Source organism: Nelumbo nucifera, chromosome 5 (genome assembly GCF_055504915.1).
Source record: "Nelumbo nucifera cultivar China Antique chromosome 5, China Antique-T2T, whole genome shotgun sequence".
NCBI classification, from domain to species: Eukaryota; Viridiplantae; Streptophyta; class Magnoliopsida; order Proteales; family Nelumbonaceae; genus Nelumbo; species Nelumbo nucifera.
In genome coordinates, this window is record NC_142653.1 from 14,438,346 (window position 1) to 14,461,263 (window position 22,918).

Below are 22,918 nucleotides of genomic sequence, written 5' to 3' on the forward strand. Positions count from 1 at the left end.
TTTTGATTACTTTATATTAGACTCTGCGTTCAATTACCTTGCAGATGTGCTATGATCACATGCATTTCTCTCAAAATATATACACCGTCCTATTAGTGGTCTTGTATCTTATAACATTTCTGTTTGCGTAAAGTTTGGAGTATTATTACATATAAAATAATAAGATTATTATGGAGTCTGATAAATATTACATTTTTTTCTTGCTAAGGTCTCAATCACCTTATTGAATATCTAATTTATGTCCATAAAGATCGATCTGTCTATCCTTAACTGTACAAGAGATTCTTTTTGTTCATGTGTCCATGAGAATTGAAGTTGTTTAATACCTAATTTGCCATTAAGATGACATGGCAACCTATCCTTCCATGTATGCATCTTTTCATGACACTAGCCATGAACAAAGCAACAAAGTCAAAGTTGATAATGTCATTCTGTGCTTATTAACTGAAAGACAGGATCGAACTATGAGGCTGGTGAACATTCCTTTTTATTTATTTATGCCATGTCTTCTCTATGCTGCAGAGAACCTGGAGCTGAACAGAAATTTAAGGAGATTAGCAATGCCTATGAGGTAAGGGGCTGTTTTCAGTATGTCTACTATATGAATCTGATTGTGGTTCAGTGATGGCGAGTGGAGGCATGGATGTGTAATGTGGTTAAACTAAGGACAACATGTTCTACAGGTGCTCTCCGATGATGAGAAGCGATCCTTGTATGACAAATATGGAGAAGCTGGGCTTAAAGGTGGTATGGGCATGGGGGTAAGTTTTTACATGCATGGAAAATCATCAATTTTGGCTATTTCACTTTTTTACCCTTAGTTGTATCTTCTCACAGTGAGTATTCTACCATGACAGGATTTCAGCAATCCATTTGATCTGTTTGAATCATTATTTGAAGGCATGGGTGGTATGGGCGGAATGGGCATGGGAGGCAGGGGTTCCAGAAATAGGGCAGTGGATGGTGAAGATGAGATATACACTCTTGTCTTGAATTTCAAGGAAGCAGTTTTTGGAGTTGAAAAAGAGATTGAGATAACCCGTCTTGAGAACTGTGGCACCTGTAATGGTTCAGGTGCAAAACCAGGGACCAAGCCTACGCAATGTAGTACATGTGGCGGCCAAGGTCAGGTTATCTCATCAGCTAGGACTCCATTGGGTATCTTCCAGCAGGTAACTACCTGCTCAGCCTGTGGTGGGACTGGTGAGTTGTCCACTCCTTGCAATACCTGTGGCGGGGATGGGCGTGTAAGGCGGACAAAGCGGATTAGTTTGAAAGTTCCAGCTGGTGTTGATTCTGGTAGTCGGCTGAGGGTTCGATCAGAAGGTAATGCTGGGAGGAGAGGTGGAGCCCCAGGAGACCTGTTTGTCATGATTGAAGTTCTCGCAGACCCTGTACTGAAACGTGATGATACAAACATTCTCTACACCTGTAAGGTGTCATACATTGATGCAATATTAGGGACAACAATCAAGGTTCCGACGGTAGATGGCATGGTTGATTTAAAGATCCCACCTGGTACCCAGCCAAACACGACACTAGTGATGGCAAAGAAAGGTGTTCCATTTCTAAATAAAAGCAACATGAGGGGTGACCAATTGGTCCGTGTGCAGGTTGAGATCCCAAAACGGTTGAGTGGTGAAGAAAGGAAACTCATTGAAGAACTTGCGAACCTAAACAAGGCTAGGACCGCAAATAGTAGGAGATAGTAGTGAGGATACCTTATGTTGACCTTTATCATTCACTTCTCCTATGATTCCTTATTCTTTGTCTCTCATGGATGTGAGTAAGTTGTTCATGCAATATGCCGTGGGAAAACTTGACTTATAAATTTCTTTATCAGGCTACGTGGAGCAGTAAAGAATGTAGTTGTAGGTAAAACGTTTGTGTTTGATTTTGTCCTATAAATAGATGTGTTTTAAGGGAAGATAGAAGAAAGAGACTAGGTGATAGTTCTCTTTTGTACTTGTTCTACCTTTTATAATTCCTCACTTTTTCTGATGACTTGTTAGTTGAAAAGAATATAAAAATCAAGCAAATATTTATCAATTTGAAAATCATTCATTCTTTAAAATACAAGGTCAAGTTTGATAATCTCTAGCTTTATGCCGGCCAGATAGATGCTGATATGGCAGTTCTTTTTGTTTTAGATTCAGGTTGAAAGGAGTAAAACCTTATATTTTGTATATATTTGTATACTCTTTAGCCTCAAGGAACAAAACGATAGATATCGGTAAAGGCTCCCTTGGGTTGTATGATTGCCCCGGAACAGGGCTTTCATCTTTGTTTGGGTCACTTCTGTGATGTCTTGCCCAGTAGCTTCTATTCTTCAAACTTCTAGGCGACAAGGGAAAAAGAGGGGATTCTGCCACTAAAAGTGTGGAATCTATCGAACCAAAAGAAACAAACATAACAAACGGATTACGTTGGTTCTGGTTCTGTGGCTTTTTCCTAATTAAGAATTGGATTGAGATTGGTTCTTGTTGTTTCAAACTGAAGATTTGAATCAATTTTATATTAATATGGTTAATAATATTTGAAGGCCTCGTTTTCTTGATTTTTGTTATATTTTATGTCTAAAAGAGTACATTTTATAGATTGTATGTAAGATAATTTTGATTAAAAATACTTCTTTTATTAACTTAGTCATTTTTTTTTATAGTTACATTATGAAAAACAAAAATTTTAAGTTGTTATTATCATAGGTGATTATAGACTCGAGTCTAATCGAACCAGCCCTGATTGTTCTGATGGGGCTCATGGAACTGATTAATAATTGGTTCGAGATTCGTACAGCCTGCTCCAAATCAGATCCGACCCATTGATAACACTACTTCCTCACCTAACCTTCTTAGGATTCTTTGGGACATCCGCACATTGAGACTAAGCTATAAGAACATAATGAATTATGAATTGTGAATCATCAAACAAAATGAATTATGAGAACCTCACAAGGCAGAGGAAGGCTGTCGACTGACGTCCTTTCCTGGGAACAATTAGGACATTAGCAACTGTTGTATGGCTGTTTGCCATCTGATTTGCTCCTCTGGATACGGTGGGTCCTGTGATTTACACAGTGCTCTTTTTGTTTTTTGGATGTGGCTACACACCACATTAATGGTAGACTTGCCGGCAGATTTACCAATAAAAAAAGGGTTCAACTATGATATGGAAAAGATATCATATCTGAGAATCTTTTGACCAGTCGACTGGAATCATAAATCTGGTAGCCAATCAGGTGTTATTTATCAAAATTTATGGGTGGGTTTTGATTCATCAAAACTCTTCTCATACCTATCTTTTTCGCATGATAGATTTTTCCTAAAAAAATAAAGCTCAGTAGTAGTTAGTGGCAAAGTTTAAGGAAAAAAAAATGGTGGGGAAGGGAAAGGAGTATAAAATAAACTGGGGTGAGAGAGGCTCGAACTCTCGACCTCAGGATAACTCAGAAGCTATGAGACCTACGCGCTAGCCAACTGCGCCACCACCCCTTTGATGCTTTCGTTGTTACACCAAATAATAACTAGTATTTAAGTGTGCACATGTAATGTCAATTTTTGTTGATGACGATATGAAATAATATGCTTCAATTTTTTTTTAACATTTTTATATTTATAAAATTATTTTTATTTGTCACAATTATTTTTGTTTAATATGATAAATATACATTATTAGAGATGTGTCCAAAATATTCTTTTACGAGTTCTTATTTTTTGTATTTTTATACTTTTGTGTGTTTTCATCTTTTTAATTTTTATTATTATTTACTTATGAAATCAATGGTTGGCACATTTAATCCAAAAAGTTGAATTATTGACTTCCAAAAAACAATTCCATTTTTTGGGTTGGTTTTAAATTTATATTTTATTTTTGTTATTAATAAAAATAATTATTCTTTGTCACACTTATTTTTTTAATATGATTAATTATTACAGAATTAAATGAAAGAATGGAGTTAATATCCTAAATAGAAGAATTAATGAGAAGGAATTGAATAAGGAGAATAAGATTCAATGAATGTTAATGAGAGTTAATAATTTAAATATAAGACTTGAGATTTGAATGGGAAAAGTGGTTCTTCAAAATACATTTCTATCTTTATAATATTATAGAGGGGCCAAATTCATACATTGGGGTATTTTAGTTCATAAAAATTCCACACTCTCATTTACATTTTACACTTTTAGTAGTAGTATAGACATAGATATTAGTATACATGTCATTTATAAGACTAATAAGAAAATGAAAGATGTATTAGCTATAGCCTCTCCATCTTAAAGAGGCATATATACAGAATTCAGTCTGCTTTGTGGTCATTTGGGAGTGCTTATTTGGATAAGTGATTATCCTAATAAGTATTCATAAATGTTTGCTGAAAAAAATCACTTCTTTCAAATGGGGTAGTATAGGTACTTTGAAAAATGTGTCGGACCAAGAAGGGCTTCAAAAAGTGTTTGAGAAAAAGTTAAAGTTTGAGATTATTTAAAACGGGTTTATTTCTTGAAAAAAGCACTTGTCTCTATCTGGGCTTATGTCCCAAACCCATATAAGTACTTATTGCTTGGTGCGGTTCCGGCTTAAAATAAACGCCTTTTAATTTTTAATAAGTGACTAAAAATAAGCACTCCCAGAGTCCCAGTCGAGGGTTTATATCAAATGAACTTGTCACTTGTCAGCACCATGTGTACTCTTGTTATTGAGAATTGGTGCTTGAGAACAAACGAGTCATTTACAGATTTTAGTGGCTGTTTCCTCTATACTTCTGGTATCTTTTCTTTCCTGTCTGTTTTATTTTTTATTTGCCTTTTCAATTCATGCTTAGCTTGGAATGAGTTGTCTTTGCAAGAATCCACGGTCTCCAATTTAGATTGATTTGAAAAACAGGTTGGTTCTGCTTTATGGGTTTAGGAATAATTTGACTTTGCATGAAACATAAATAGAAAGGCAAAGGTTGTTTCATTACAAATTTACGCTCCAATAGCAATCCCACAAATAACATAAGTGATAAGGTATTGCTAGGTTGTAGACTCAGATTCTCTAAACCAACCTCAACTAGTTTTGTCAAAAAAAAAAAAAAAAGCAGTAGAGGTGGAGATAGTTAAATTAATAACATGTAAGAACAGTTGGGTATTAATTGAACAAGTCTGAGGAATTATAATTCAATAGAGTAGTGGTGGTGCAGCAGCACTCCAATTTCCAAGCAAGGGGGGCTCCAGGCTCCAGTCCAGGTTGGCCCACACCAACTCATCAAGTAGATTGGGCTTTGTAATTCAGTGATGGTAGGCCAATTGCCAAGCTGGTGGAGGAGACGACACAATTCAGGGATCAGAAGCAATCAATCTTGGCGATTATCGTCTGACCTTTTGTTTTGTACATGGAACTACTTATGCAACCTCCAACATGTAATCATGTAATGAAATGGAATCACTCCCAACTCCCAACTCCCAACTGGGTTGATTCCCCCCGGCACATGGATTCGTACCACCCACAACTGGCACTACCACCCACACTGGACTGGCGTAGCATCTAGAGTCTGCACCAACTTAAAATATATCCTATAATTGTTAAATTCTACGGCCATACTTTTTGTTTGTTTTTTTTTTTTTTTTTGAATTTAAAGTTGGAAGTTGGAACACACATTCTCTCACGAATAGTAAAAACATTTTCATATTCACTGCAACTTACAGGGCAGTCACCATGGAAGTTGGTTGTGCCAAGGATCCGAATCATGACTAGAGGTCACTGGGGGCCTAGGTCCAGTTTAGTTTTGTCAACCCATATTAATGGGCCGTGTTTTGGATTGGGTGACGGACGCTTTCTTGATGGGTGAGTTGTTTCAATTAGCCACTCACCCAATGCCAATATTCAGACTTTTCTTGCCACCTAAGCTTTTTGATGTTCAGTTTCAATCAAGTGGTTAATGCTTTACGGTTTCATTTGACTTTGTCACCAATGAAAGTGGTCCAAGTAATAGTAGTAGTAGTAGTGATCTGTCCGGAATGATGAATTGTGCAAACTGCTCTAGCCTCTACCTCTACGCTTTGTACTCTAGCCGGCCGGTTGCCTCCACTACCGACCATATCCTTATGGTTATGGGCCCCCACGCCCAAGTGCTTATTCTCTTGTTCTGCTTCTGCTCGATCATCTTCCATCTGCATATATACAAAATCATCAAAACTATGTCTAATTAATCTTCTGGTTCTGGGTCCATATTTAGACTTTTCATACAAAATTCCCAAATCAAAGTTAAGGTTGCAATTGGTCTGTAGTTTAGTTATAGGACTCATCCATTGATTTATATATATACTGGAATGCGACTTGACTTTGCAGGAACAACAAATGTCAATATGTAACTGAGACCTTAGATAACTTTATTTGACAAACGAGTCATAAGAGGTATCATACCATTTAGGGTCCGGATGTAGTATGCACGTTAGTTAAGCATAATAAATGAGCAAGTAATAGCTGTGTGACATGTCCCAATTAATGTGTCTTTTATCCAAACGTTTTCGTTCTATTAGATACAAATGATCCATTATTTTGTTATCTTTGTCAAAATAATTAAAAATAAAAACAATAAAAAAAGAAAACCTAAACGTGTTGGGAATTGAGACTCATTTATGTTTTCCTTTTTCATTATTTTTTATTTTTAATTATTTTGACAAAAATAACAAAATAATAGATAATTTCTGTCTAGCGGAGCAAAAGTGTTTGGATAAAAGACACATTAACTGGGACATGTGTCATACAGCTATTACGTGCTCACTCATTGTGTTTACCTAACATGCCTACTACATCTGGACCCTACTACATCGGCACATCCATCCCCTATGACTGAGTAGGGTCCAGCTTCACAAACTTTGGAAACCAATCATTATTATTGGGTCCAGTTAGGGTCCATAAACATAAAACTCAATACTTAGTATAGAACATGCATATAAGGTGGGAGATGGTAAACGTAAATCTACTTTTCTTTCTTCTTTTACATTTGACTTCATGTAACAACAAATTTTATTGCTAGCTCCATCTCAATGGTATAGTGTAAAAATTTCTAAATACCCAAACAAGAACAAATTATTTGGCAGGTCCGGGTCTGAACCGTCTGTGTCATACTAGAACCCAGAGCTGCCATCCAATACCCGGAGTTGTGGTCTGGGACATACATGAGTGTTAATTGTATTCTAGCAAGAAGGTTAACAGCATTATTCACCCAAACAGGAAGAAGGAATTTACAAAGACGGGCGGGCCCAGTGAGAAAACAACTGTATGTAGTGTTTGGATGGCGTGTTTCAGTGAGTTACGATGCCAATGTCCCGTGGGCTAGCTGTGGCTGTGGCTGTGGCTGTGGCTCCATTGGCAGAGAGAGAGAGAGACACCGACCCGTCAAGAGAAAAAGGGGGCCCTCTTGGCTCTTGGAAGCCAGCATGCACATGGTTGCCATCGGGTTAAGGGTCCGGGTCCGGCCAAGCCGGCCCGTCCTGTCATCTTTGCCTCCCCAACTAATGAGTCGACCGTCGAATCGAGTGTTCTGGTGAGCGCTCAAGCGGGGGACAAAACAATCTACTATTCGCTAAAATGCACAATGCACACGGCTTATTTTGCAATCCATGTAACCAAATGGTTTGGGGGTTCAACTATGGGTTGGCTTTATCAATCCATGTAACCAAATGGGCTCTAAGGCTCTAGCACAACTTATTATCAAGAAACGGTTTCTACTTTCTACATTGAGAGATTGAATTTGAATGCATCCCAATCTACTGCACAGAATCCTTTCAACAAAATGATGAACAAGGGAGGTTTCAATTTCATTGAGAAAAAGAAAAGGTTAATCGGGAGGGATGCTGATTGATCGGTGGATGATGGAAGTAGAGAATGGGGTCCATAGTGTAGAGGAAGATAGATATAGAGAGAGAGAGAGAGATCGGACGTGGGAAAGAAATATGTGAAATCCAGCTCATTGCCCGCAAAGAGTGATACGACCCCACGTGGAGAGGACTGCCAGCCAGTTCACGGTGTCCCAGATAGGGCAGAAGGCAGAGGGGTCATAAAACTAGGGGGGTCCCCGTCCCCCATAGCTGTCTCATCGTCCCTAACGCTGTCTGTCTGTCAACAAAGAAAGCTAAGAAGATAATGACCGCGTGTGCTTGTGTTTACACATGTGGGTTTCATCCACATGATCACCTTCACCTTCACCACTATTACCATTATTATTATTATTATTATACCTTATTGTTGTATAATCAGTTATCACTTCACTTGATCACTTCTGCATTTGCCTTTGGATTGGCATCCTTGCTGGGCCCATCAGTTACCTGCACTCCAATCTTAACCTACAACTGTGGTTGGGCTCATACTCAGTGAATCATTTGCTTCTTTGCAGGTTGCAGCAGAAAAAGGAAAAAAAAAAAGCACCGCACGACTCCTTATTGATAGGAGACTTTACAGCTTGGAAATAACAAAGATGCAAATTTGCTGCATATATATCCCATCTCCCGAGTTGGGTCATGGACTCATTGATGATCTGATGAGAATCCTTGCAAAATCCTCCCCACCCCCAAAGAGTTTGGGCGTTTGATCCATTAGATTTCTAATGGGGGGTGATGGGTGAGGTTATGGACAAATTAATGGTCAGTTGGTCACCTTTAGTCAGTCACACACACACACACCTGACACCACTTCAATTTTAATTTTAATTAAAAAAAACTACGAAGCTCTAATTAATAAAATGATTCATTGTGGAATCATTCCATGGATATAATATATATCGGCATATGTATACAGTTGGAACACCCTGGTTTTTTGCTAAAATCATCACCAAGCTATCCGGCCTCGAATGCACATGATTTCCAATCCCGGCCGGATGACTTGGTGGATGATTCATAATCAATTTTGATTGGATAATCCCAACTGTCTTCACCAATTGTTTAAAGGTTTGTGCTTGATTAATTTAAGAGGCAAACCTATGATTACAAGTTTGGCAACGTGATGTCATGTGAGAATGTTTGACAAGCATTCCCCAAAAAGTCCATGCTTATCTGTGGCTTCACATTTCAAAGAAAGAGATTACTGGATTTTTTTACTAGATTAACTATGTGCCCCAAATAGGACAATATAATGAAACTGGCTTCTCATCTCTACCTACAGAGACTACAGTTTTGGTTGATAATCTCCATTGATTCTCTACACCATAAACTACACAGCTCAACTAGTAAACCCAACTCATTTATGGGCCATACCCACCGCAGTTCATCCACCTGCATCTATGATGTACGATCAATTACATCATCTCAAATTTTCATGGCCATTCAAACTAATGCAACAGATCACATGTTTTGTTGGAATTATCAGAGCATTTATTTGGAGCTGTGCGGGAAACAGAAAAAGGGAGGCTATTTCCTTGATCTTGACCCGACTGACCTATCCCGATGACCCCTTCTGGTTGGTTATTTTATGGTAATCGTTAATTGGTCTACATACCTTTTTCCTATTTACAAATGGGTTTCAGCCAGGTTTACCCTTTTCAGCCCAAACAAGGCTTAAACAGTTGGACCAACTCTACCGGATCTGTCTTTACATTTCCCAGTTAGTGGACTATCTTATTCAGGTTATGGAGACGGGACGACGCTTATCTGAACAGAATCTGACCCGGCCTGAACCCAACCCGCACAAAACTCTGCACCCCCTAAAGAGGCAACCCTTTGATTGGACGGTGTAGCTCCTCTCTCTCTAAGTATGGACCCCTGGTTTGGGATACAAAGGGTTTATAATAGGAGGATGACTAGGTGGTGTGGTAACTCTATCACCTTGCTTTAAGTAAATCTGGTCCCACTATACAATAAGTTGTATGTTGTTTTCAATTGGACGCATTTGATTTGTGTCCCCAATCCCCATGTAGGAAATTTTCGCCATAGATGAATCATGGGTCCAAATCAAATAACCTCAACTATATAATCCAAAGCTGAAATCTTGCCATGAGATTTCTCACTTCTTTAACCTCGAATGAAGTCCGTTTTATTGTACAGCTCAGATTAATGCTTGTAAAGATAAAATAGGTATAGGAGAGAGCATTGGGTGTTATGGTGGTTATGAACTTAGGCAAAATAAAAAACAACAGGAAGAAATACACAAAGAGAGGGAGAGAGAGAGAGAGAGAGGGAGGGAGGGAATAACGAATCAATGAATATAGTGGTGGAGGGGTATATTAATGCGGAGACAGGGAGGACAGACGCGAGTGCGTAGTCGCGCAGCTGTCATTCGACATCCAAACCACCCCTTCTCAGAGACAGCAAATAAGCGTTAGCAGCTGTCGGACCCCCTTTTCCTTGCTCACAATCTCCACCACCCCTTTCCCTTTCTTCTTCTTCTTTCTTTTTTCAGCCTTCTCTCCTCTTAATTGTATTTCACAGTTCAAATCCCCCTTTTGTTTCAAGGTTGGAACCTTGCAGCATCAACAGCACAAACAACCTCTCTACCAGCACCGGCAGCATCAAGACCACCACAGGAAGTCAGGAACAACACTTTTACAACCAGCTAGAATAGAAGAACCCTGTCTCTATTGGTCTCTCAATGTTGCCTTCTTTGATGTAGAGAGGAATGGAGGGAGAGACAAACAAAGAAGAAGAGGAGAAGAAGAAAAAGAGGTGGAAGAAAAGAAGCAACTCATCAATAATCTTTGTCAACTTCGAGAGGGGTATATATTGAGAGAGAGAGAGAGGGGAGGGGAAACAGAAAAGAGAATTCATGCATGAAGAGAAAGACCCATTGGTTGTTTTGATGATTCATTAGAGGTCATGGCTTATCAGCACTATCGATCGCAATTCGGAGATACCACTTTCACCAAGGTGTTCGTTGGAGGGTTAGCCTGGGAGACGCCAACCGAAGAGATGCGTAGATACTTCCAACAGTTTGGAGAGATACTTGAAGCCGTTATCATCACCGACAAGAATACCGGCAGGTCTAAAGGATACGGCTTTGTGAGTCCTTTGTTTCCTCTTTACATTTGATCTCTTGGGTTACTTTTCGTAAAACACAAGACGTTGTTGTTTTGTTCTTCTTTTGGTGTTAAATATTGTCGACGATTTGATCATTTGAGTAACGTATATACAATATGAAAGAAAGGATTTATTGATGGAGCAGGTGACGTTTCGTGATCCAGAGTCGGCAAGGAGGGCTTGTCTTGAACCGAACCCTGTGATCGATGGGAGAAGGGCCAATTGTAACATTGCTTCTTTAGGTCGCCCTCGAATTTCCCCACCGAGAGGTAGATTTTTCATTGTTGTTATGATTTATTGAAATTCGCTTTAATGAATAATATTCACTTTTACGCTGTGTACGTCTTCTGTTATGCAGGGAGAAATCAAGGAGGAAGCCCCTATCATGGAGTTGGAGGAGGACATTTGGGTGCACCACCTTACAACAGAGCTGCAGGACCACTAGTTCCTCCACTTCCTCCGCCGCCACCACCACCGCCTCCTCCTCCTCCTCCTCCGGTCATATATCCGACTTACGGGTTAGTTATTTGTACCCAGGCTACAAACGAAGCAAACTTGTCCATGAATCCATCCGTATACTCTTTTCTCTGTAATGAACGTGGTGACTGGTGATAGCTTGTGTCTTGTGGTTGTGGCCTGTGGGGGGTGAATGCAACCGGGTTGTAAATTTTGAGAGAACCAATCCAAAGTCGTTAGATGCCACCACCACCGCCTCCTCCTCCTCCTCCTCCTCCTCCTCCTCCGGTCATATATCCGACTTACGGGTTAGTTACTTGTACCCAGGCTACAAACGAAGCAAACTTGTCCATGAATCCATCCGTATACTCTTTTCTCTGTAATGAACGTGGTGACTGGTGATAGCTTGTGTCTTGTGGTTGTGGCTTGTGGGGGGTGAATGCAACCAGGTTGTAAATTTTGAGAGAACCAATCCAAAGTCGTTAGATGCCACGAGGTCTGCCGGACTCACGTGACACTTCCCCAGATATACCATTATCTTAGGACCCACCAGTCAGAAGTATTCCAATCAGACAGTCACCAGATTGCCATGGTCACGTGGTGGCCGGCCTCATTGGATAGTTAGTTCTCTGCCCCAGGAGCAATTAATCAATCTGTCTACAAGGAGAGAGAAGAGATTGAGCCAAACTTGTGTCTTTTTTCGGTTCTCTGAAATAAATTAAATTATTAAATAGGGCGGTCAACTTGCAGCTTGTTACTGAATACCAATTCATGACGAGTCGCGTGCTGTCACCTGTGGTGACATAAAGACGGCTTGACAACCGTGTAGTTGGAATCCTTGAATAGCAAGTGAGTAGAGTGACTACTTGTTACTGATCGCGATCGGGAATTCAGGATTCGGGATCATAGCCGCAGACCGCAAAAGCTGTTGGATCTGGATTTGATCCATAGAATAGAATCACCCAGTTCCAGTGTGGGGTGTAAAAAAAGTTAAAATAAAGTTCCAATCCAACAGTTTTGACCAAAGCCCTATAGGCTGTAGGCCAGCCCAAGCTTCTTTCACTTTTCCATGGTGAGCCTGGATCGATCCATTCAGATACGATGGGTGGGCATGAATTTGCTCGGAGCCCCAAAAACACAGTGATCGTATGATTTTTGTGGTCCACATCATATAAGTTAACCTCCTATTTTGGGACAATCCGTCAAAGTCATTCCCTGTGCTGTCATATTTGTTGCTGTACACTGTGGCTGTGTACGCAGTTTCAGTGTTCAGTGGTGGGACCCGCGTCAGGTCCCACCCTACCCTACTACTACTCCACGGTACCGTAGGTAACATGTTAGCAGTCCTTTTAGTTCCAAAGTCCAAACCAAACATAAGCTTAATCAATTTATCTAATCTAACGATGTCATTATGTTATTAATTAAACGGTTTAATTTGCAGGTACGCTACCTACACGTCGGATTACGGATACCACCACCAAGTTAGTGCCTCATCATTTAAAATTTTAATTTAAATTATTATATTTAGGCGTTAGTAGTAATGTATAGTTGTTGTTTTGTCTGTTAATTTCTTATATTTTATTAAACAAAATAATAATAATAATAATAATGGTGGGCATACTGGGCTGGGCAGAGCATGTACAACCCACATTTACAAACGCAGTATTACCATCAAGTTTACGGGACGTCGCCGTCGACAATTGGTTCTTCCTTCTATTACGGCTACGCACTGCAACCTTCTGCTTCCAGGGGCCCAACCTTTGCCGGTCCCTCCCAGTCCCAGTCGCATCGTATCCAGGGACCCCCTTATCTCCATTATCCTACGCAGGGAGATAGGTCCTTTGCCGGCAACTTTCCACCGCCTCCACCACCACCACAGCTACAGCTACCGCCGAGGCCAACCCTACCCGTATCATCATCATCAACCTCCGGTAAGTAACTTCTCTCTTTCTCTCTCTTTCTATATATATATAGAATGTATAGTTCCACTTGCACATGTCCAGCCCGGTACACTCCGGCCGGGGGTACGTACAGCCACTGAGCCAGTGTGAGGAGGCACAGGGGCAGGGCGGACCACGAGAGATGAGCAAAGCCAATTTTCCCATCTGGGGGGGGGGGGGGGGGGTGGAGTTGTGAGCCATCAGAATTCACAAATGTGGGGATGGAAAGTCAGTGATGCCAGAGAGGCAGGGAAGAAAGTGTACTGAACATGTGGTTTCGTCCAAAAACCAACACGTCATCATGACCTCACTCGTACTCTTCTTGCTATATAATTTTTTTTTTCTTTCTTTTAACGACTTAAAAAGATAGAAAAGTTGTGCATGACAGTCCTCTTGTTTAAGCCCACTAGTGTTCTACTCTTTTGCCCTCCTCAACCCTAAAATCATCATCAATAATAGACCCCTAAAATAATGTGCGGAACCGAATCTATGATAAGTGATGGTTGCCTTATTCCAGATGGCGACTTCATCCCTATCTATCTATCTGCATCCATTATTTATTTATTAGGTACTAATCAAAATTACACCACCCATCATCTGTCTGTGCCCACTTACATTATCCATTCTATTAAAAAAAAACCCAAGTAACTCGGATTCGACTCGGAAGACCATGGACTCATTATCCAGTCCAGCCTGACTCGACCCAAAATTCTATTAACCCAGATGATCGAGTTCCCTGTTAACTCACTCAATTTTAAAACATTGCTATAAACAATTCCTCAACATGAATTAAGAGGAACTTGATTTTGAGGTTAAATTTGTTTGGTGGCAACAATGTATATTGAATTAATAATGTAACTACACAAGTCCAAGGAACCCTACCTTTAAAATTGGGTGGGTCAAAGGGTAGGTACGTCGTCTTCATGGATCTAGTGCTTACGTAACGTACTGATGATGAGGAGACCCTGGCTGTGAGTGTGTGCATTAGGGCCTGCCGCTATGCATGACCCAGAAATTGTTGACGGGGTTGAATCAAGTCACTGAGTTTTCTCTCTAGAGTCTAGATGACCTGACACTGTTTCTGCCACGTTGATGATATTCAATTTAGGCAGTTCATCAGAAAGGGGAGCCTATGGTTCAGACATGTGTTTCACTCCATCTAGAACCTGTGCGGTACATAAATTTGCACACTACGTAAGTAGTTTTTTTTTTTTAATGAAAAATATGTATTCTGGTTTGGCTCAGTAAGCTCTTCAAACTCAGGCTGGGCTTGGCTAACTCGACTAATTAGTTCACTTTAATTTATATTGCGTACTACTATGCCTAACTTGTGAAATTGTCAACAAGTCGAAAAGTGACAATCTAGAAAGTTAAAAGAAAGAGGAAACCAATAACAATAATAATAATTCTGTGCAGTTGCACTTTGGTTTGTGCTCCAAAATTGAATTTTTTTAGGTGATCTATAGTGCAAAATTGACATCTTTTGGTTTGTTTGTGCCATTGTGTGTCATGTTAGGCTTGGATTATGGTACTTCAAGCTATAGTTCATCTTCTTGGACTTTTGATTAAATATTTTAGATGTGTAAATCTACGGCTTCTATCTAATCTAATCTAATCTAATCTAGGTTCATGGATTCCATTATCGGGCCCCAACTATACACACTGACTGAATTTGGGTCTGGGTCAGGGCCATCACCCTTGGCTGCAAAATAGCTTCCACTCACACTCTGTAAAGGGGTGTTCCACTGATGTGTATGATCTTGGTTTTTCAAAAAAAAAAAAAACAACAACTGCAATATCATCAAAATCATATTGTTTTTGCTCATGGTGACAAGTTTGTTTTTGTTTTGAAAAACAAAACCATTCACATTAATGAACATCCCCTAAGATATAAACTAAATCTATTCTACATAATTTAGGGCTTGTAGTTAAAATGTGACTTTACATTGTGGGTCACTGGGTCTAATATCTCTAACCTTGAAAAAGGCAAGTCGCCAACACCAATCTGGCTGATATCTCTGACACAGTTATCCAAACATTGGCCTTAATGGGATCTGTAAATCCTAATCAGTTGTTCATTTATGTACCCACATGGGAACTTATCATCTCTCTTTTGTTGGGAGAGTGTAGCCTAATTGGCCAAGAAATGCTCAACCTTAGGGTGGGCTTAGGATCCATGCCTAGCCTTGGCGAGAAATAAAATGAAAATTATATTATGGGCATGTTTTTGCCAATCATAGAAAACACAATGTGAATTGGGTAATGTAAATCATCCATCTGTTGTCCTTTTCCTTTTTAATGGCCAACCAGAAAAAGGTATTCCGTTGATTTAATACTTGTTAGAGTAAGTGGACTCAATCCATTTTGAAAGTACTAGAGATGGCTATCAACATTTCTTTACACATTTATGCTAACAACATGCAACATCGTTTTTGTTTTGTATCAGAGACACAGACTACCCAACAAGCTTCACAAACCTCTTCAGCGACTGGAGTTGAGGCCTCTAGCTTGGAGAGTCCAAACACCTAAGTGAACTCAAGGGAATATAAGCATGATTTAGCGAATGGGTTCAATTTGTATAATCTTGACGAGCTTCTGATTTTCATCTCCACCACATTCGTTTTTTTTTCTTCTGTCCTATGTGGAAAGAAGCTGCAGCTTTGGATGCGAGAGAGCATTGTTTAAGTGCTGTAGCAGCCAAAAGTGGACAGTAACCTGAACTGCCTTGATTATTTTTCCTCCCACATTTGGGTTTTTTTTTTTTTTAATTCTTCTTCAATGATCAATCATCTTTCATAAATGTACGCACAGAAAGAGGAATGGTGCATCCCTCAATAAGGACAATTTCATACCACCCCGCCCATATTCAACTTCTTATTTCCATTTCGGTAGAAGTTATGTGTGCATTGCATCTGCCATCTGACTAGGGCTATGTGCAAATTAAACCTCATCAAATGTCAATATTCGCCCCTTTCGATTGCATCCTTGTGAGCATGGTTGGCAATTGGGGTGAATTGTTTATGGGTTTCCTGAAACTTTAGATTATTTGTTTTTGTAATTGTGCATTTGAAAAGTTCATAAAGATACTGCACAGAACAAAAGGTGGGTCAAATAATTAATATGTGTAGGGGTAAGCTAAGCATAGTCTTTCATCAGGTTAACCCGAAAAAGTTGGTCAGGCTAGCCTGGTGTGGGCGCTTCGTATTCATCACCAGGGGAGATGATGATTTGAATCATATGTACGTAAGGCAACAATTTGACAAGATATGAAATGCTTCAATTCAGTCTATCCCGACCCTAGATTTCAGGATAGTTTGAGTTTCTTGGGAAATGACAATAGCTAATGAAAAAGTAAATACGTAACGTAGTAGGGCATATATCCAATGAGATGGAGCATGCTCTTAGGATCATATCAATCTTTCTGTGTGTGGGTGTGTGTCGCAAGTGTAAAAAGGGCGGGGAAGGTAACAGGCGAAGAAGATTTGTGGTAGAATTTGGTAATTAATATTGCTTGTGGTTTAGGTTTTATGATCAAGGAGGTTAGAACATTTAATTGGTTCTGTACGTGGAGTTTTTAAGGCAAAACTTATGATAAATCTAGTGAGGGAAGGCAGGCTTGATCCGGGTTCCGATTGAAAACTATCAAGAAACCAGCAGATAGATATAGATATAGATATAGATATTTAATTTTATTGGCGTTGCAATTACGTAATGTAGAGGCCAATTAAACGGATTTAAGATGAAGGACAGCCTGGACCATCCCATGAGATTGATGTTTAATATCATGACAAAGGATACAGTTGGTGGCTTACATTATGACCCATATATCCAAGAAGAGACACATCAATTGAGTGGTTAAGATTTAATATGCCCATTAGTTTATACTTTAAATTGGATGAGTACTAGAGAAAAATAATAGAAAGGTTTGTGGAAACAGGACGTTCTTTATATATGACAGATTTTAATGGTGTAAACGGGCCCCTATACTTATTAATATAATCAAACTACCTCCTCATCAAATTCATGAGGTGAGAGAGTCCTAACTAATCAAAAAGGGAAAGCAAGATGTGCAGTACTGGACAGTGGACGTAAATTTTCGTGTTCTAGCCTAGGATCGACGTCGGTCGAGACATGAAATAGAGATAGCCAGATGGGCCAATAAGTTGTCGTTAGTGCCCACTTTTCAGCTGGATTACGTTGCCACAGATAAAAGACAATTTAAAAGGTGGGAGTGGGACGACATCGACAACAATAACATCTGATGAGTGATGCATCGGTACTCATCTATATATATGGGCTTGCCGCTGCTACGGGTGTCCACTGCCCAAGTTTCGGTTGGTTCTGGGGGTATCGCTTTTTTCATTTCTTCAAACTGAAATTGAATCGGTATCACCAGTTAACCAATCCGCTGGTTTTGGTTTTTGATCGATTCGATTATTCCGTTTTTTTATTTTTTATATTTATAATATATAATATTATATTATAAATAATAAATGATATATAATATATTATAAATATTTTAAAAATATATAAATATATAATATATAGAAAATATGTGACATATATTATATTAATAAATGAATTCATTACCGATTTTCTTGTATATTAATAAAAAATCAAACCAATCCTTCAATTTTTCAGAAATTCCAAATCAAAACCGAACCGATTGATTCGGTTTTTCATGGACACACTTAGCAGCGACGTAGAGCTTAATTATCTATGCAAATTCCAGTTAATTTGTGTAATACTTGTACGCCAAGGATTCCCCTCTGTCATAACATGAAAACCACAGCTATCACTTAAATGAAATTCCCAAAAGGAGTAAGGTAGAACGAGCAGGATATATTAAAGACACCGTTTAACAAAGGTCATTGTTGTTCAACCAACGCATATATTCCCCAGTGACACCGGCCTTGTTTCACTGCCATCTTTAATTCACGCAAATACATATATGCCGAGATTTGGAGACAAGCGTAGTCTGTGAAGAGTAGTGTAGATAGAGATACATAAGATCAGAATTAAAGTATTAAATATGGGGTCTTCTGTAGATTGTCGTGATGACTCAAATCCTGTGACTTGTTCTTTTGCTAAGGATATTGAGTCTTATGCTCTTTATCAGGATACAAATAATACAATCCAAAACTCTGTGGAGCCTCTACCATTACTCAGCTGCTTGCTTCGGCCGGCCACACCCACACTAGCAGTAGATGAAAATCATGAGACGGCCGGCAATGAAGACGGGAAAAACGTCACCGTAGCATTACACTTACACATTGGGCTGCCTAATAGTTCGAATTGCTCCACGTACACGAAACAAAACGATATGATGAGAGACAAAAATGCTGTGGATACCCAGTATTGGATACCGACTCCTGCACAGATACTCATGGGCTACACCTATTTTTCGTGTCACCTCTGCAAGAAAACCTTCAACCGCTACAACAACCTTCAGGTTGGTTAATTATATTGTTAACTTGTTAATTATTTCATCTTCCTGTCTTTGATTTGATCCTCTTATCATCAGCTGGGTCATTCGAATTCATGGATGTTAGTTGTGACAGATGCACATGTGGGGACATGGGTCGCAGTATCGTAAAGGAGCAGAGTCACTGAGGGGAGCTTATCAGCCCAGAGGCAGAGGCAGCATGTTGAGTATCCCTTGCTACTGCTGTGCAGAGGGATGCAAAAATAACATAAGTTACCCAAAGGGAAAGCCCCTCAAAGGCTTCAGAACGTTGCAAACCCACTATAAGAGGAAGCACGGGATGAAACCCTTTATGTGTCGCAAGTGTGGCAAATCCTTGGCTGTCAAAGGTGACTGGAGAACCCATGAGAAGAATTGTGGCAAGCTTTGGCTTTGTGTTTGTGGTTCTGATTTTAAACACAAGAGGTCGCTCAAGGATCACATCAGAGCATTTGGCTCCGGTCATGAGCCTTTTCCTACTTCATCAATTGGTGATGCTCTGTTGAATAAAACCTTTACCCGTACTTGATCATTGATTTCAATTAAATAATGATATGAGGTTTCTCTAGCTAGTAATTAATCTACTACTTAGACTCATTAGCTAGCTATATTCTAGTAAGGCAGACCTATTCTAGCCGCGATTCTCAAGCTATATTATATAAATTAATTAGAATGGTAAAAGCTCTTTCATCATTGTATTATATTTATGATGACAAGCTATCAATCAATTAAAGGTGGTGAATATTACTAGAACTTGATCGAACGAGTCTTTTTTCTGCTGAGGCTGTGGGTGGTGTATTTCAGTGTGAACAATGATTTTACAGAATGTTTGTGTGCTGCTAGAAATGGAATTATATATATATATATATAGTTTGGTTATAGTTAATAGTTAATTATTTCACGTGCAGTACGCACTGATTGTTGATATATATTTGATAAAAATAATTGAACGATACTTACCATTCAAAAGGAATCCACTCATTCCCAGTTTTCTGTGCTTAAGCGTTGAATTGATTTATATATATGATGAAGCTGTCGACTCAAATGTGTTATTATAAAATTAAGTAAATGTCATGACTCCATGTGAAACATCATAAAAATGATTTATGAGTTTTGACAAAAAAAAAAAAAGTTCGATATGGGCACACCACAGGTAATTTATTTGGAGTGGGGCTGCAAATGGATGCAAGTAAGGTAAACTCAAATTTGATTTGTAAGTATTCGAAATTGAGTAGGAGCTTATTTGGATAACTTTCTAAAAAAATTCATTTTAAATGATGTAGGATGTAAAATGAATTATTGTTTACAAATAAATTTTCACTTTTTTTTTGAAGAAATAAATAAATTTTGACTTAATCTCTTAAACTAAATAACAAATTTATATATCAGATAAGAAATTAATCTAATATATAACGGGTGTCAAAACAGAATTTATCAGAATATTGATCACAGGGCAATCATTTTTTAGTATATACATATATTTATGAATCATCGATGTGATGTGCCCTATATTTTGATAAAAGAAGTCGGCTTAGAACCTGATGAACCATTACTCTTTGCCAAGTGTGAAATTCCACCTTAATATCCCATTGATTGATTGATTTACAAAACTATTTTTTTTTTCTTCTAAAGACATGCTTAGGTGCTTGTCATTAAGGCTGCTGTATGTGGTTGCAATACAAATTTCATTTATACTGGTTTAGATATATGAGAGTGCAAAAGGGCTGAGTGTAAATTCTAATTTATTTTTGCTTTAAATTTGATTTGATTTTATTTGTTTGTGATAAATAAGATGAGGTGACCTCCAATTTAAATGAAATAGAATAGAGGTAAGTGGAGGATTGTCTGTTTAAGTTTAAAGTATATATGTTGCAAGTTTCTCTGGTCTTCACTTTATTTATTTATATTTGCTTCATCTGTAGTCTCACTTTAATAATATTAGAAATAAGAGAAATAGGAGGTGAAGGTGGTGCAAATATTACATCATTTTTTGAGATGAAAAAATTTGCACAAAAGATTTAGTATGTCAAAAAAACTTGTTCCGGATAGGAATGCATATCATAATTAAACAAACAAACATAAGCAAAGATTAACTGCTTACTGCAACCAAAAGCAGTCTAAAGAAAGAAAGAAAGAAAAAAAAATCCTGAAATGTGTTTTCTCTCCAAAAGAAAAAAAAAAATGCCAAATCCGAAGGTAATATCAATCTGTGAATCCGCTCACCAGTCACTGTTTATTCTGTTTTGTTGGTAGCTCCATCCAATGGATCCGGATCTCCTAGAAACAAAATCATTTTTGGGTGATTAAATAAAACATTTTATTAACTAAGTTCGGAATCACCACATATTGTCGTAATCATTCAGGAGGATTTAGGCCATGTTTGGTTTAATTTTCATTCTTTCTCATTCTTACCCAAGATGAAATTTCAAAATAGAAAAGAATAGATAAAAATAAGTAGAATGAGAAAATATTGCTATGAACCGAGCATTTTTTTCCTAAAAATGATTTCTTTTTAGATTGATAAGTGTCCTATGTTGCTCATTTTCATTCTTAAAAAAAAAAAATTGTCGATATTCACAAACCGCCAGCCTAGGTCTTCAATAGTCAATGTTTACCAATTGGCATAGATGTTTTGTAAAAGTACTACCACAAAAGTGCTTTTATAAAAATATTTTCATAAAAGTGATTTTATAAAAGTGCTTTTGTAAAAGTACTTTCATAAAAGTGCTTTCATAAAAGTGCTTTCATAAAAGTAGTTTCATAAAAGTAATTTTGTAAAAGCGCTTTTATAAAAATGAATTTGTAAAACTACTTCCATAAAAGTGCTTTTATAAAAGTAATTTCATAAAAATGCTTTTATAAAAGTAATTTCATAAAAATGCTTTTATAAAAGTAATTTCATAAAAGTGATTTTTGTAAAAGTGCTTTCATAAAAGTACTTCCATAAGTGCTTTTTATAAAAGTACATTCGTAAAAGTTCTTTTGTAAAAGTACAAGGTGCTTTTTATAAAAGTACTTTCATAAAAGTGTTTATAGAAAAGTTCTTTAATAAAAGTGCTTTAGTAAAGTACTTTTATAAAAGTTCTTCCATAAAAGTACTTACATAAAAGTGCTTTCGTAAAAGTACTTCTGTAAAAGTATTTTTATAAAAGTGCTTTAATAAAAGTGCCTTCGTAAAAGTACTTCTATAAAAGTGCATTCATAAAAGTACTTCCCTAAAAGTGCTTTTTATAAAAGTACTTTCATAGAAGTGCTTTCGTAAGAGTACATGCATAAAAGTGCTTTTATATAAAAGTACTTTCATAAAAGTGCTTTCGTAAAAATGCTTTCATAAGTGTTTTCATGTAAAAGTAGTTTATAAAAATGCTTTTGTAAAAATACTTTTGTAAAAGTGCTTTCATAAAAGTAAACATTTTTTACAATAGTTTTATCTGTAGAGTTTCCTCAGAATGAAATGAGCAAGATGGGGAATGATTTTTCATTCTAATAAGAATGTGGTCATTGGCAAGAATTTTGTAAACAAACACTCTAATGTTATTCATTCTTGCCCATTCTTGCTTAGAATGAACAAGAATTAAGAGAACGAGGGCCCAGAGCAGTAAACCAAACATGGCTTTAGTCACCGGACTTTTTTGGGTAAATAAAATTTCATTACTGGCAAAGATACTATGAGAAACATTTTCCTTCAAACCAAACATAGCCTAAAGGAGTGGGCTTTCTCTTACTAGTAGAACCCTATGCGTTCTAAATTGGGCTTTACCCAAAAGAAGGGGTTGGGCTTTTTTCTTAAGATAATCTAACTCTTTTACTTTTTTTTTTTTCTTTGAAATGGAGGTCTTTTTTTTGGGCAAATTTTTTTAAGTACCTTTGACTTGTTGTTTACATATTGTCTTAAAATACCCTTAATGCTTTTGACAATTGTTATTGCTAAAACGAAATATTGAATTTGTCCTCCATTATTTCTCAAATTTTTAAAATAAAATCCAACGAATAAAAATTTGAAAAATTGTATGATAGTCTGGGTCCATTGGAAGGATGAAGAGGAACTACTTTCCCCTTTCAATCTT

At 37.9% G+C, this 22,918-nt stretch overlaps 3 protein-coding genes and 1 non-coding gene across 4 annotated transcripts in view; 3 read left to right on the forward strand and 1 right to left on the reverse strand.

Moving 5' to 3' along the window:
- LOC104604682 (chaperone protein dnaJ A6, chloroplastic) overlaps positions 1-2,057 on the forward strand; it is a 33,863-nt gene extending 31,806 nt beyond the window's left edge. Inside the window, exons 6-8 of the mRNA XM_010269149.3 lie at positions 523-571; positions 684-761; positions 858-2,057. Coding sequence (XP_010267451.1) covers positions 523-571; positions 684-761; positions 858-1,709 — 979 coding nt within the window. The 3' untranslated portion in view covers positions 1,710-2,057. The remainder of the gene's footprint in view (positions 1-522; positions 572-683; positions 762-857) is intronic.
- Positions 2,058-3,406: 1,349 nt separating this feature from the next.
- Positions 3,407-3,491, reverse strand: TRNAM-CAU (transfer RNA methionine (anticodon CAU)). Its single transcript is given in 2 exon segments — positions 3,407-3,442; positions 3,454-3,491. It is a non-coding gene; the product is annotated as a tRNA-Met (tRNA).
- A 6,721-nt stretch (positions 3,492-10,212) lies between these two features.
- Positions 10,213-16,282, forward strand: LOC104604675 (uncharacterized). Its single transcript, XM_010269137.3, has 6 exons — positions 10,213-10,973; positions 11,137-11,260; positions 11,350-11,509; positions 12,889-12,928; positions 13,081-13,378; positions 15,834-16,282. Exons 1-6 carry the CDS (start codon positions 10,791-10,793, stop codon positions 15,914-15,916), a joined length of 888 nt encoding a protein of 295 aa, XP_010267439.2. The 5' UTR covers positions 10,213-10,790; the 3' UTR covers positions 15,917-16,282.
- Positions 16,283-18,368: 2,086 nt separating this feature from the next.
- On the forward strand, positions 18,369-19,683 carry LOC104609428 (protein TRANSPARENT TESTA 1-like). The gene is made up of 2 exons (XM_010275746.2): positions 18,369-18,839; positions 18,949-19,683. The coding sequence occupies exons 1-2, from the start codon at positions 18,420-18,422 to the stop codon at positions 19,378-19,380; spliced, it is 852 nt and encodes a 283-aa protein (XP_010274048.1). The 5' UTR covers positions 18,369-18,419; the 3' UTR covers positions 19,381-19,683.
- The last annotated feature ends 3,235 nt before the right edge of the window (positions 19,684-22,918 follow it).

What these genes read in the sequence shown, in the direction of transcription:
- LOC104604675 (XM_010269137.3), top strand. Translation starts at nt 10,791, where the DNA reads ATGGCTTATCAGCACTATCGATCGCAATTCGGAGATACCACTTTCACC. An exon ending in GGTCTAAAGGATACGGCTTT is followed by an intron (nt 10,974 to 11,136) that starts GTGAGTCCTTTG and finishes TTGATGGAGCAG; the next exon opens with GTGACGTTTCGTGATCCAGA. An exon ending in ATCATCATCATCAACCTCCG is followed by an intron (nt 13,379 to 15,833) that starts GTAAGTAACTTC and finishes GTTTTGTATCAG; the next exon opens with AGACACAGACTACCCAACAA.
- LOC104609428 (XM_010275746.2), top strand. Translation starts at nt 18,420, where the DNA reads ATGGGGTCTTCTGTAGATTGTCGTGATGACTCAAATCCTGTGACTTGT. An exon ending in ACCGCTACAACAACCTTCAG is followed by an intron (nt 18,840 to 18,948) that starts GTTGGTTAATTA and finishes TAGTTGTGACAG; the next exon opens with ATGCACATGTGGGGACATGG.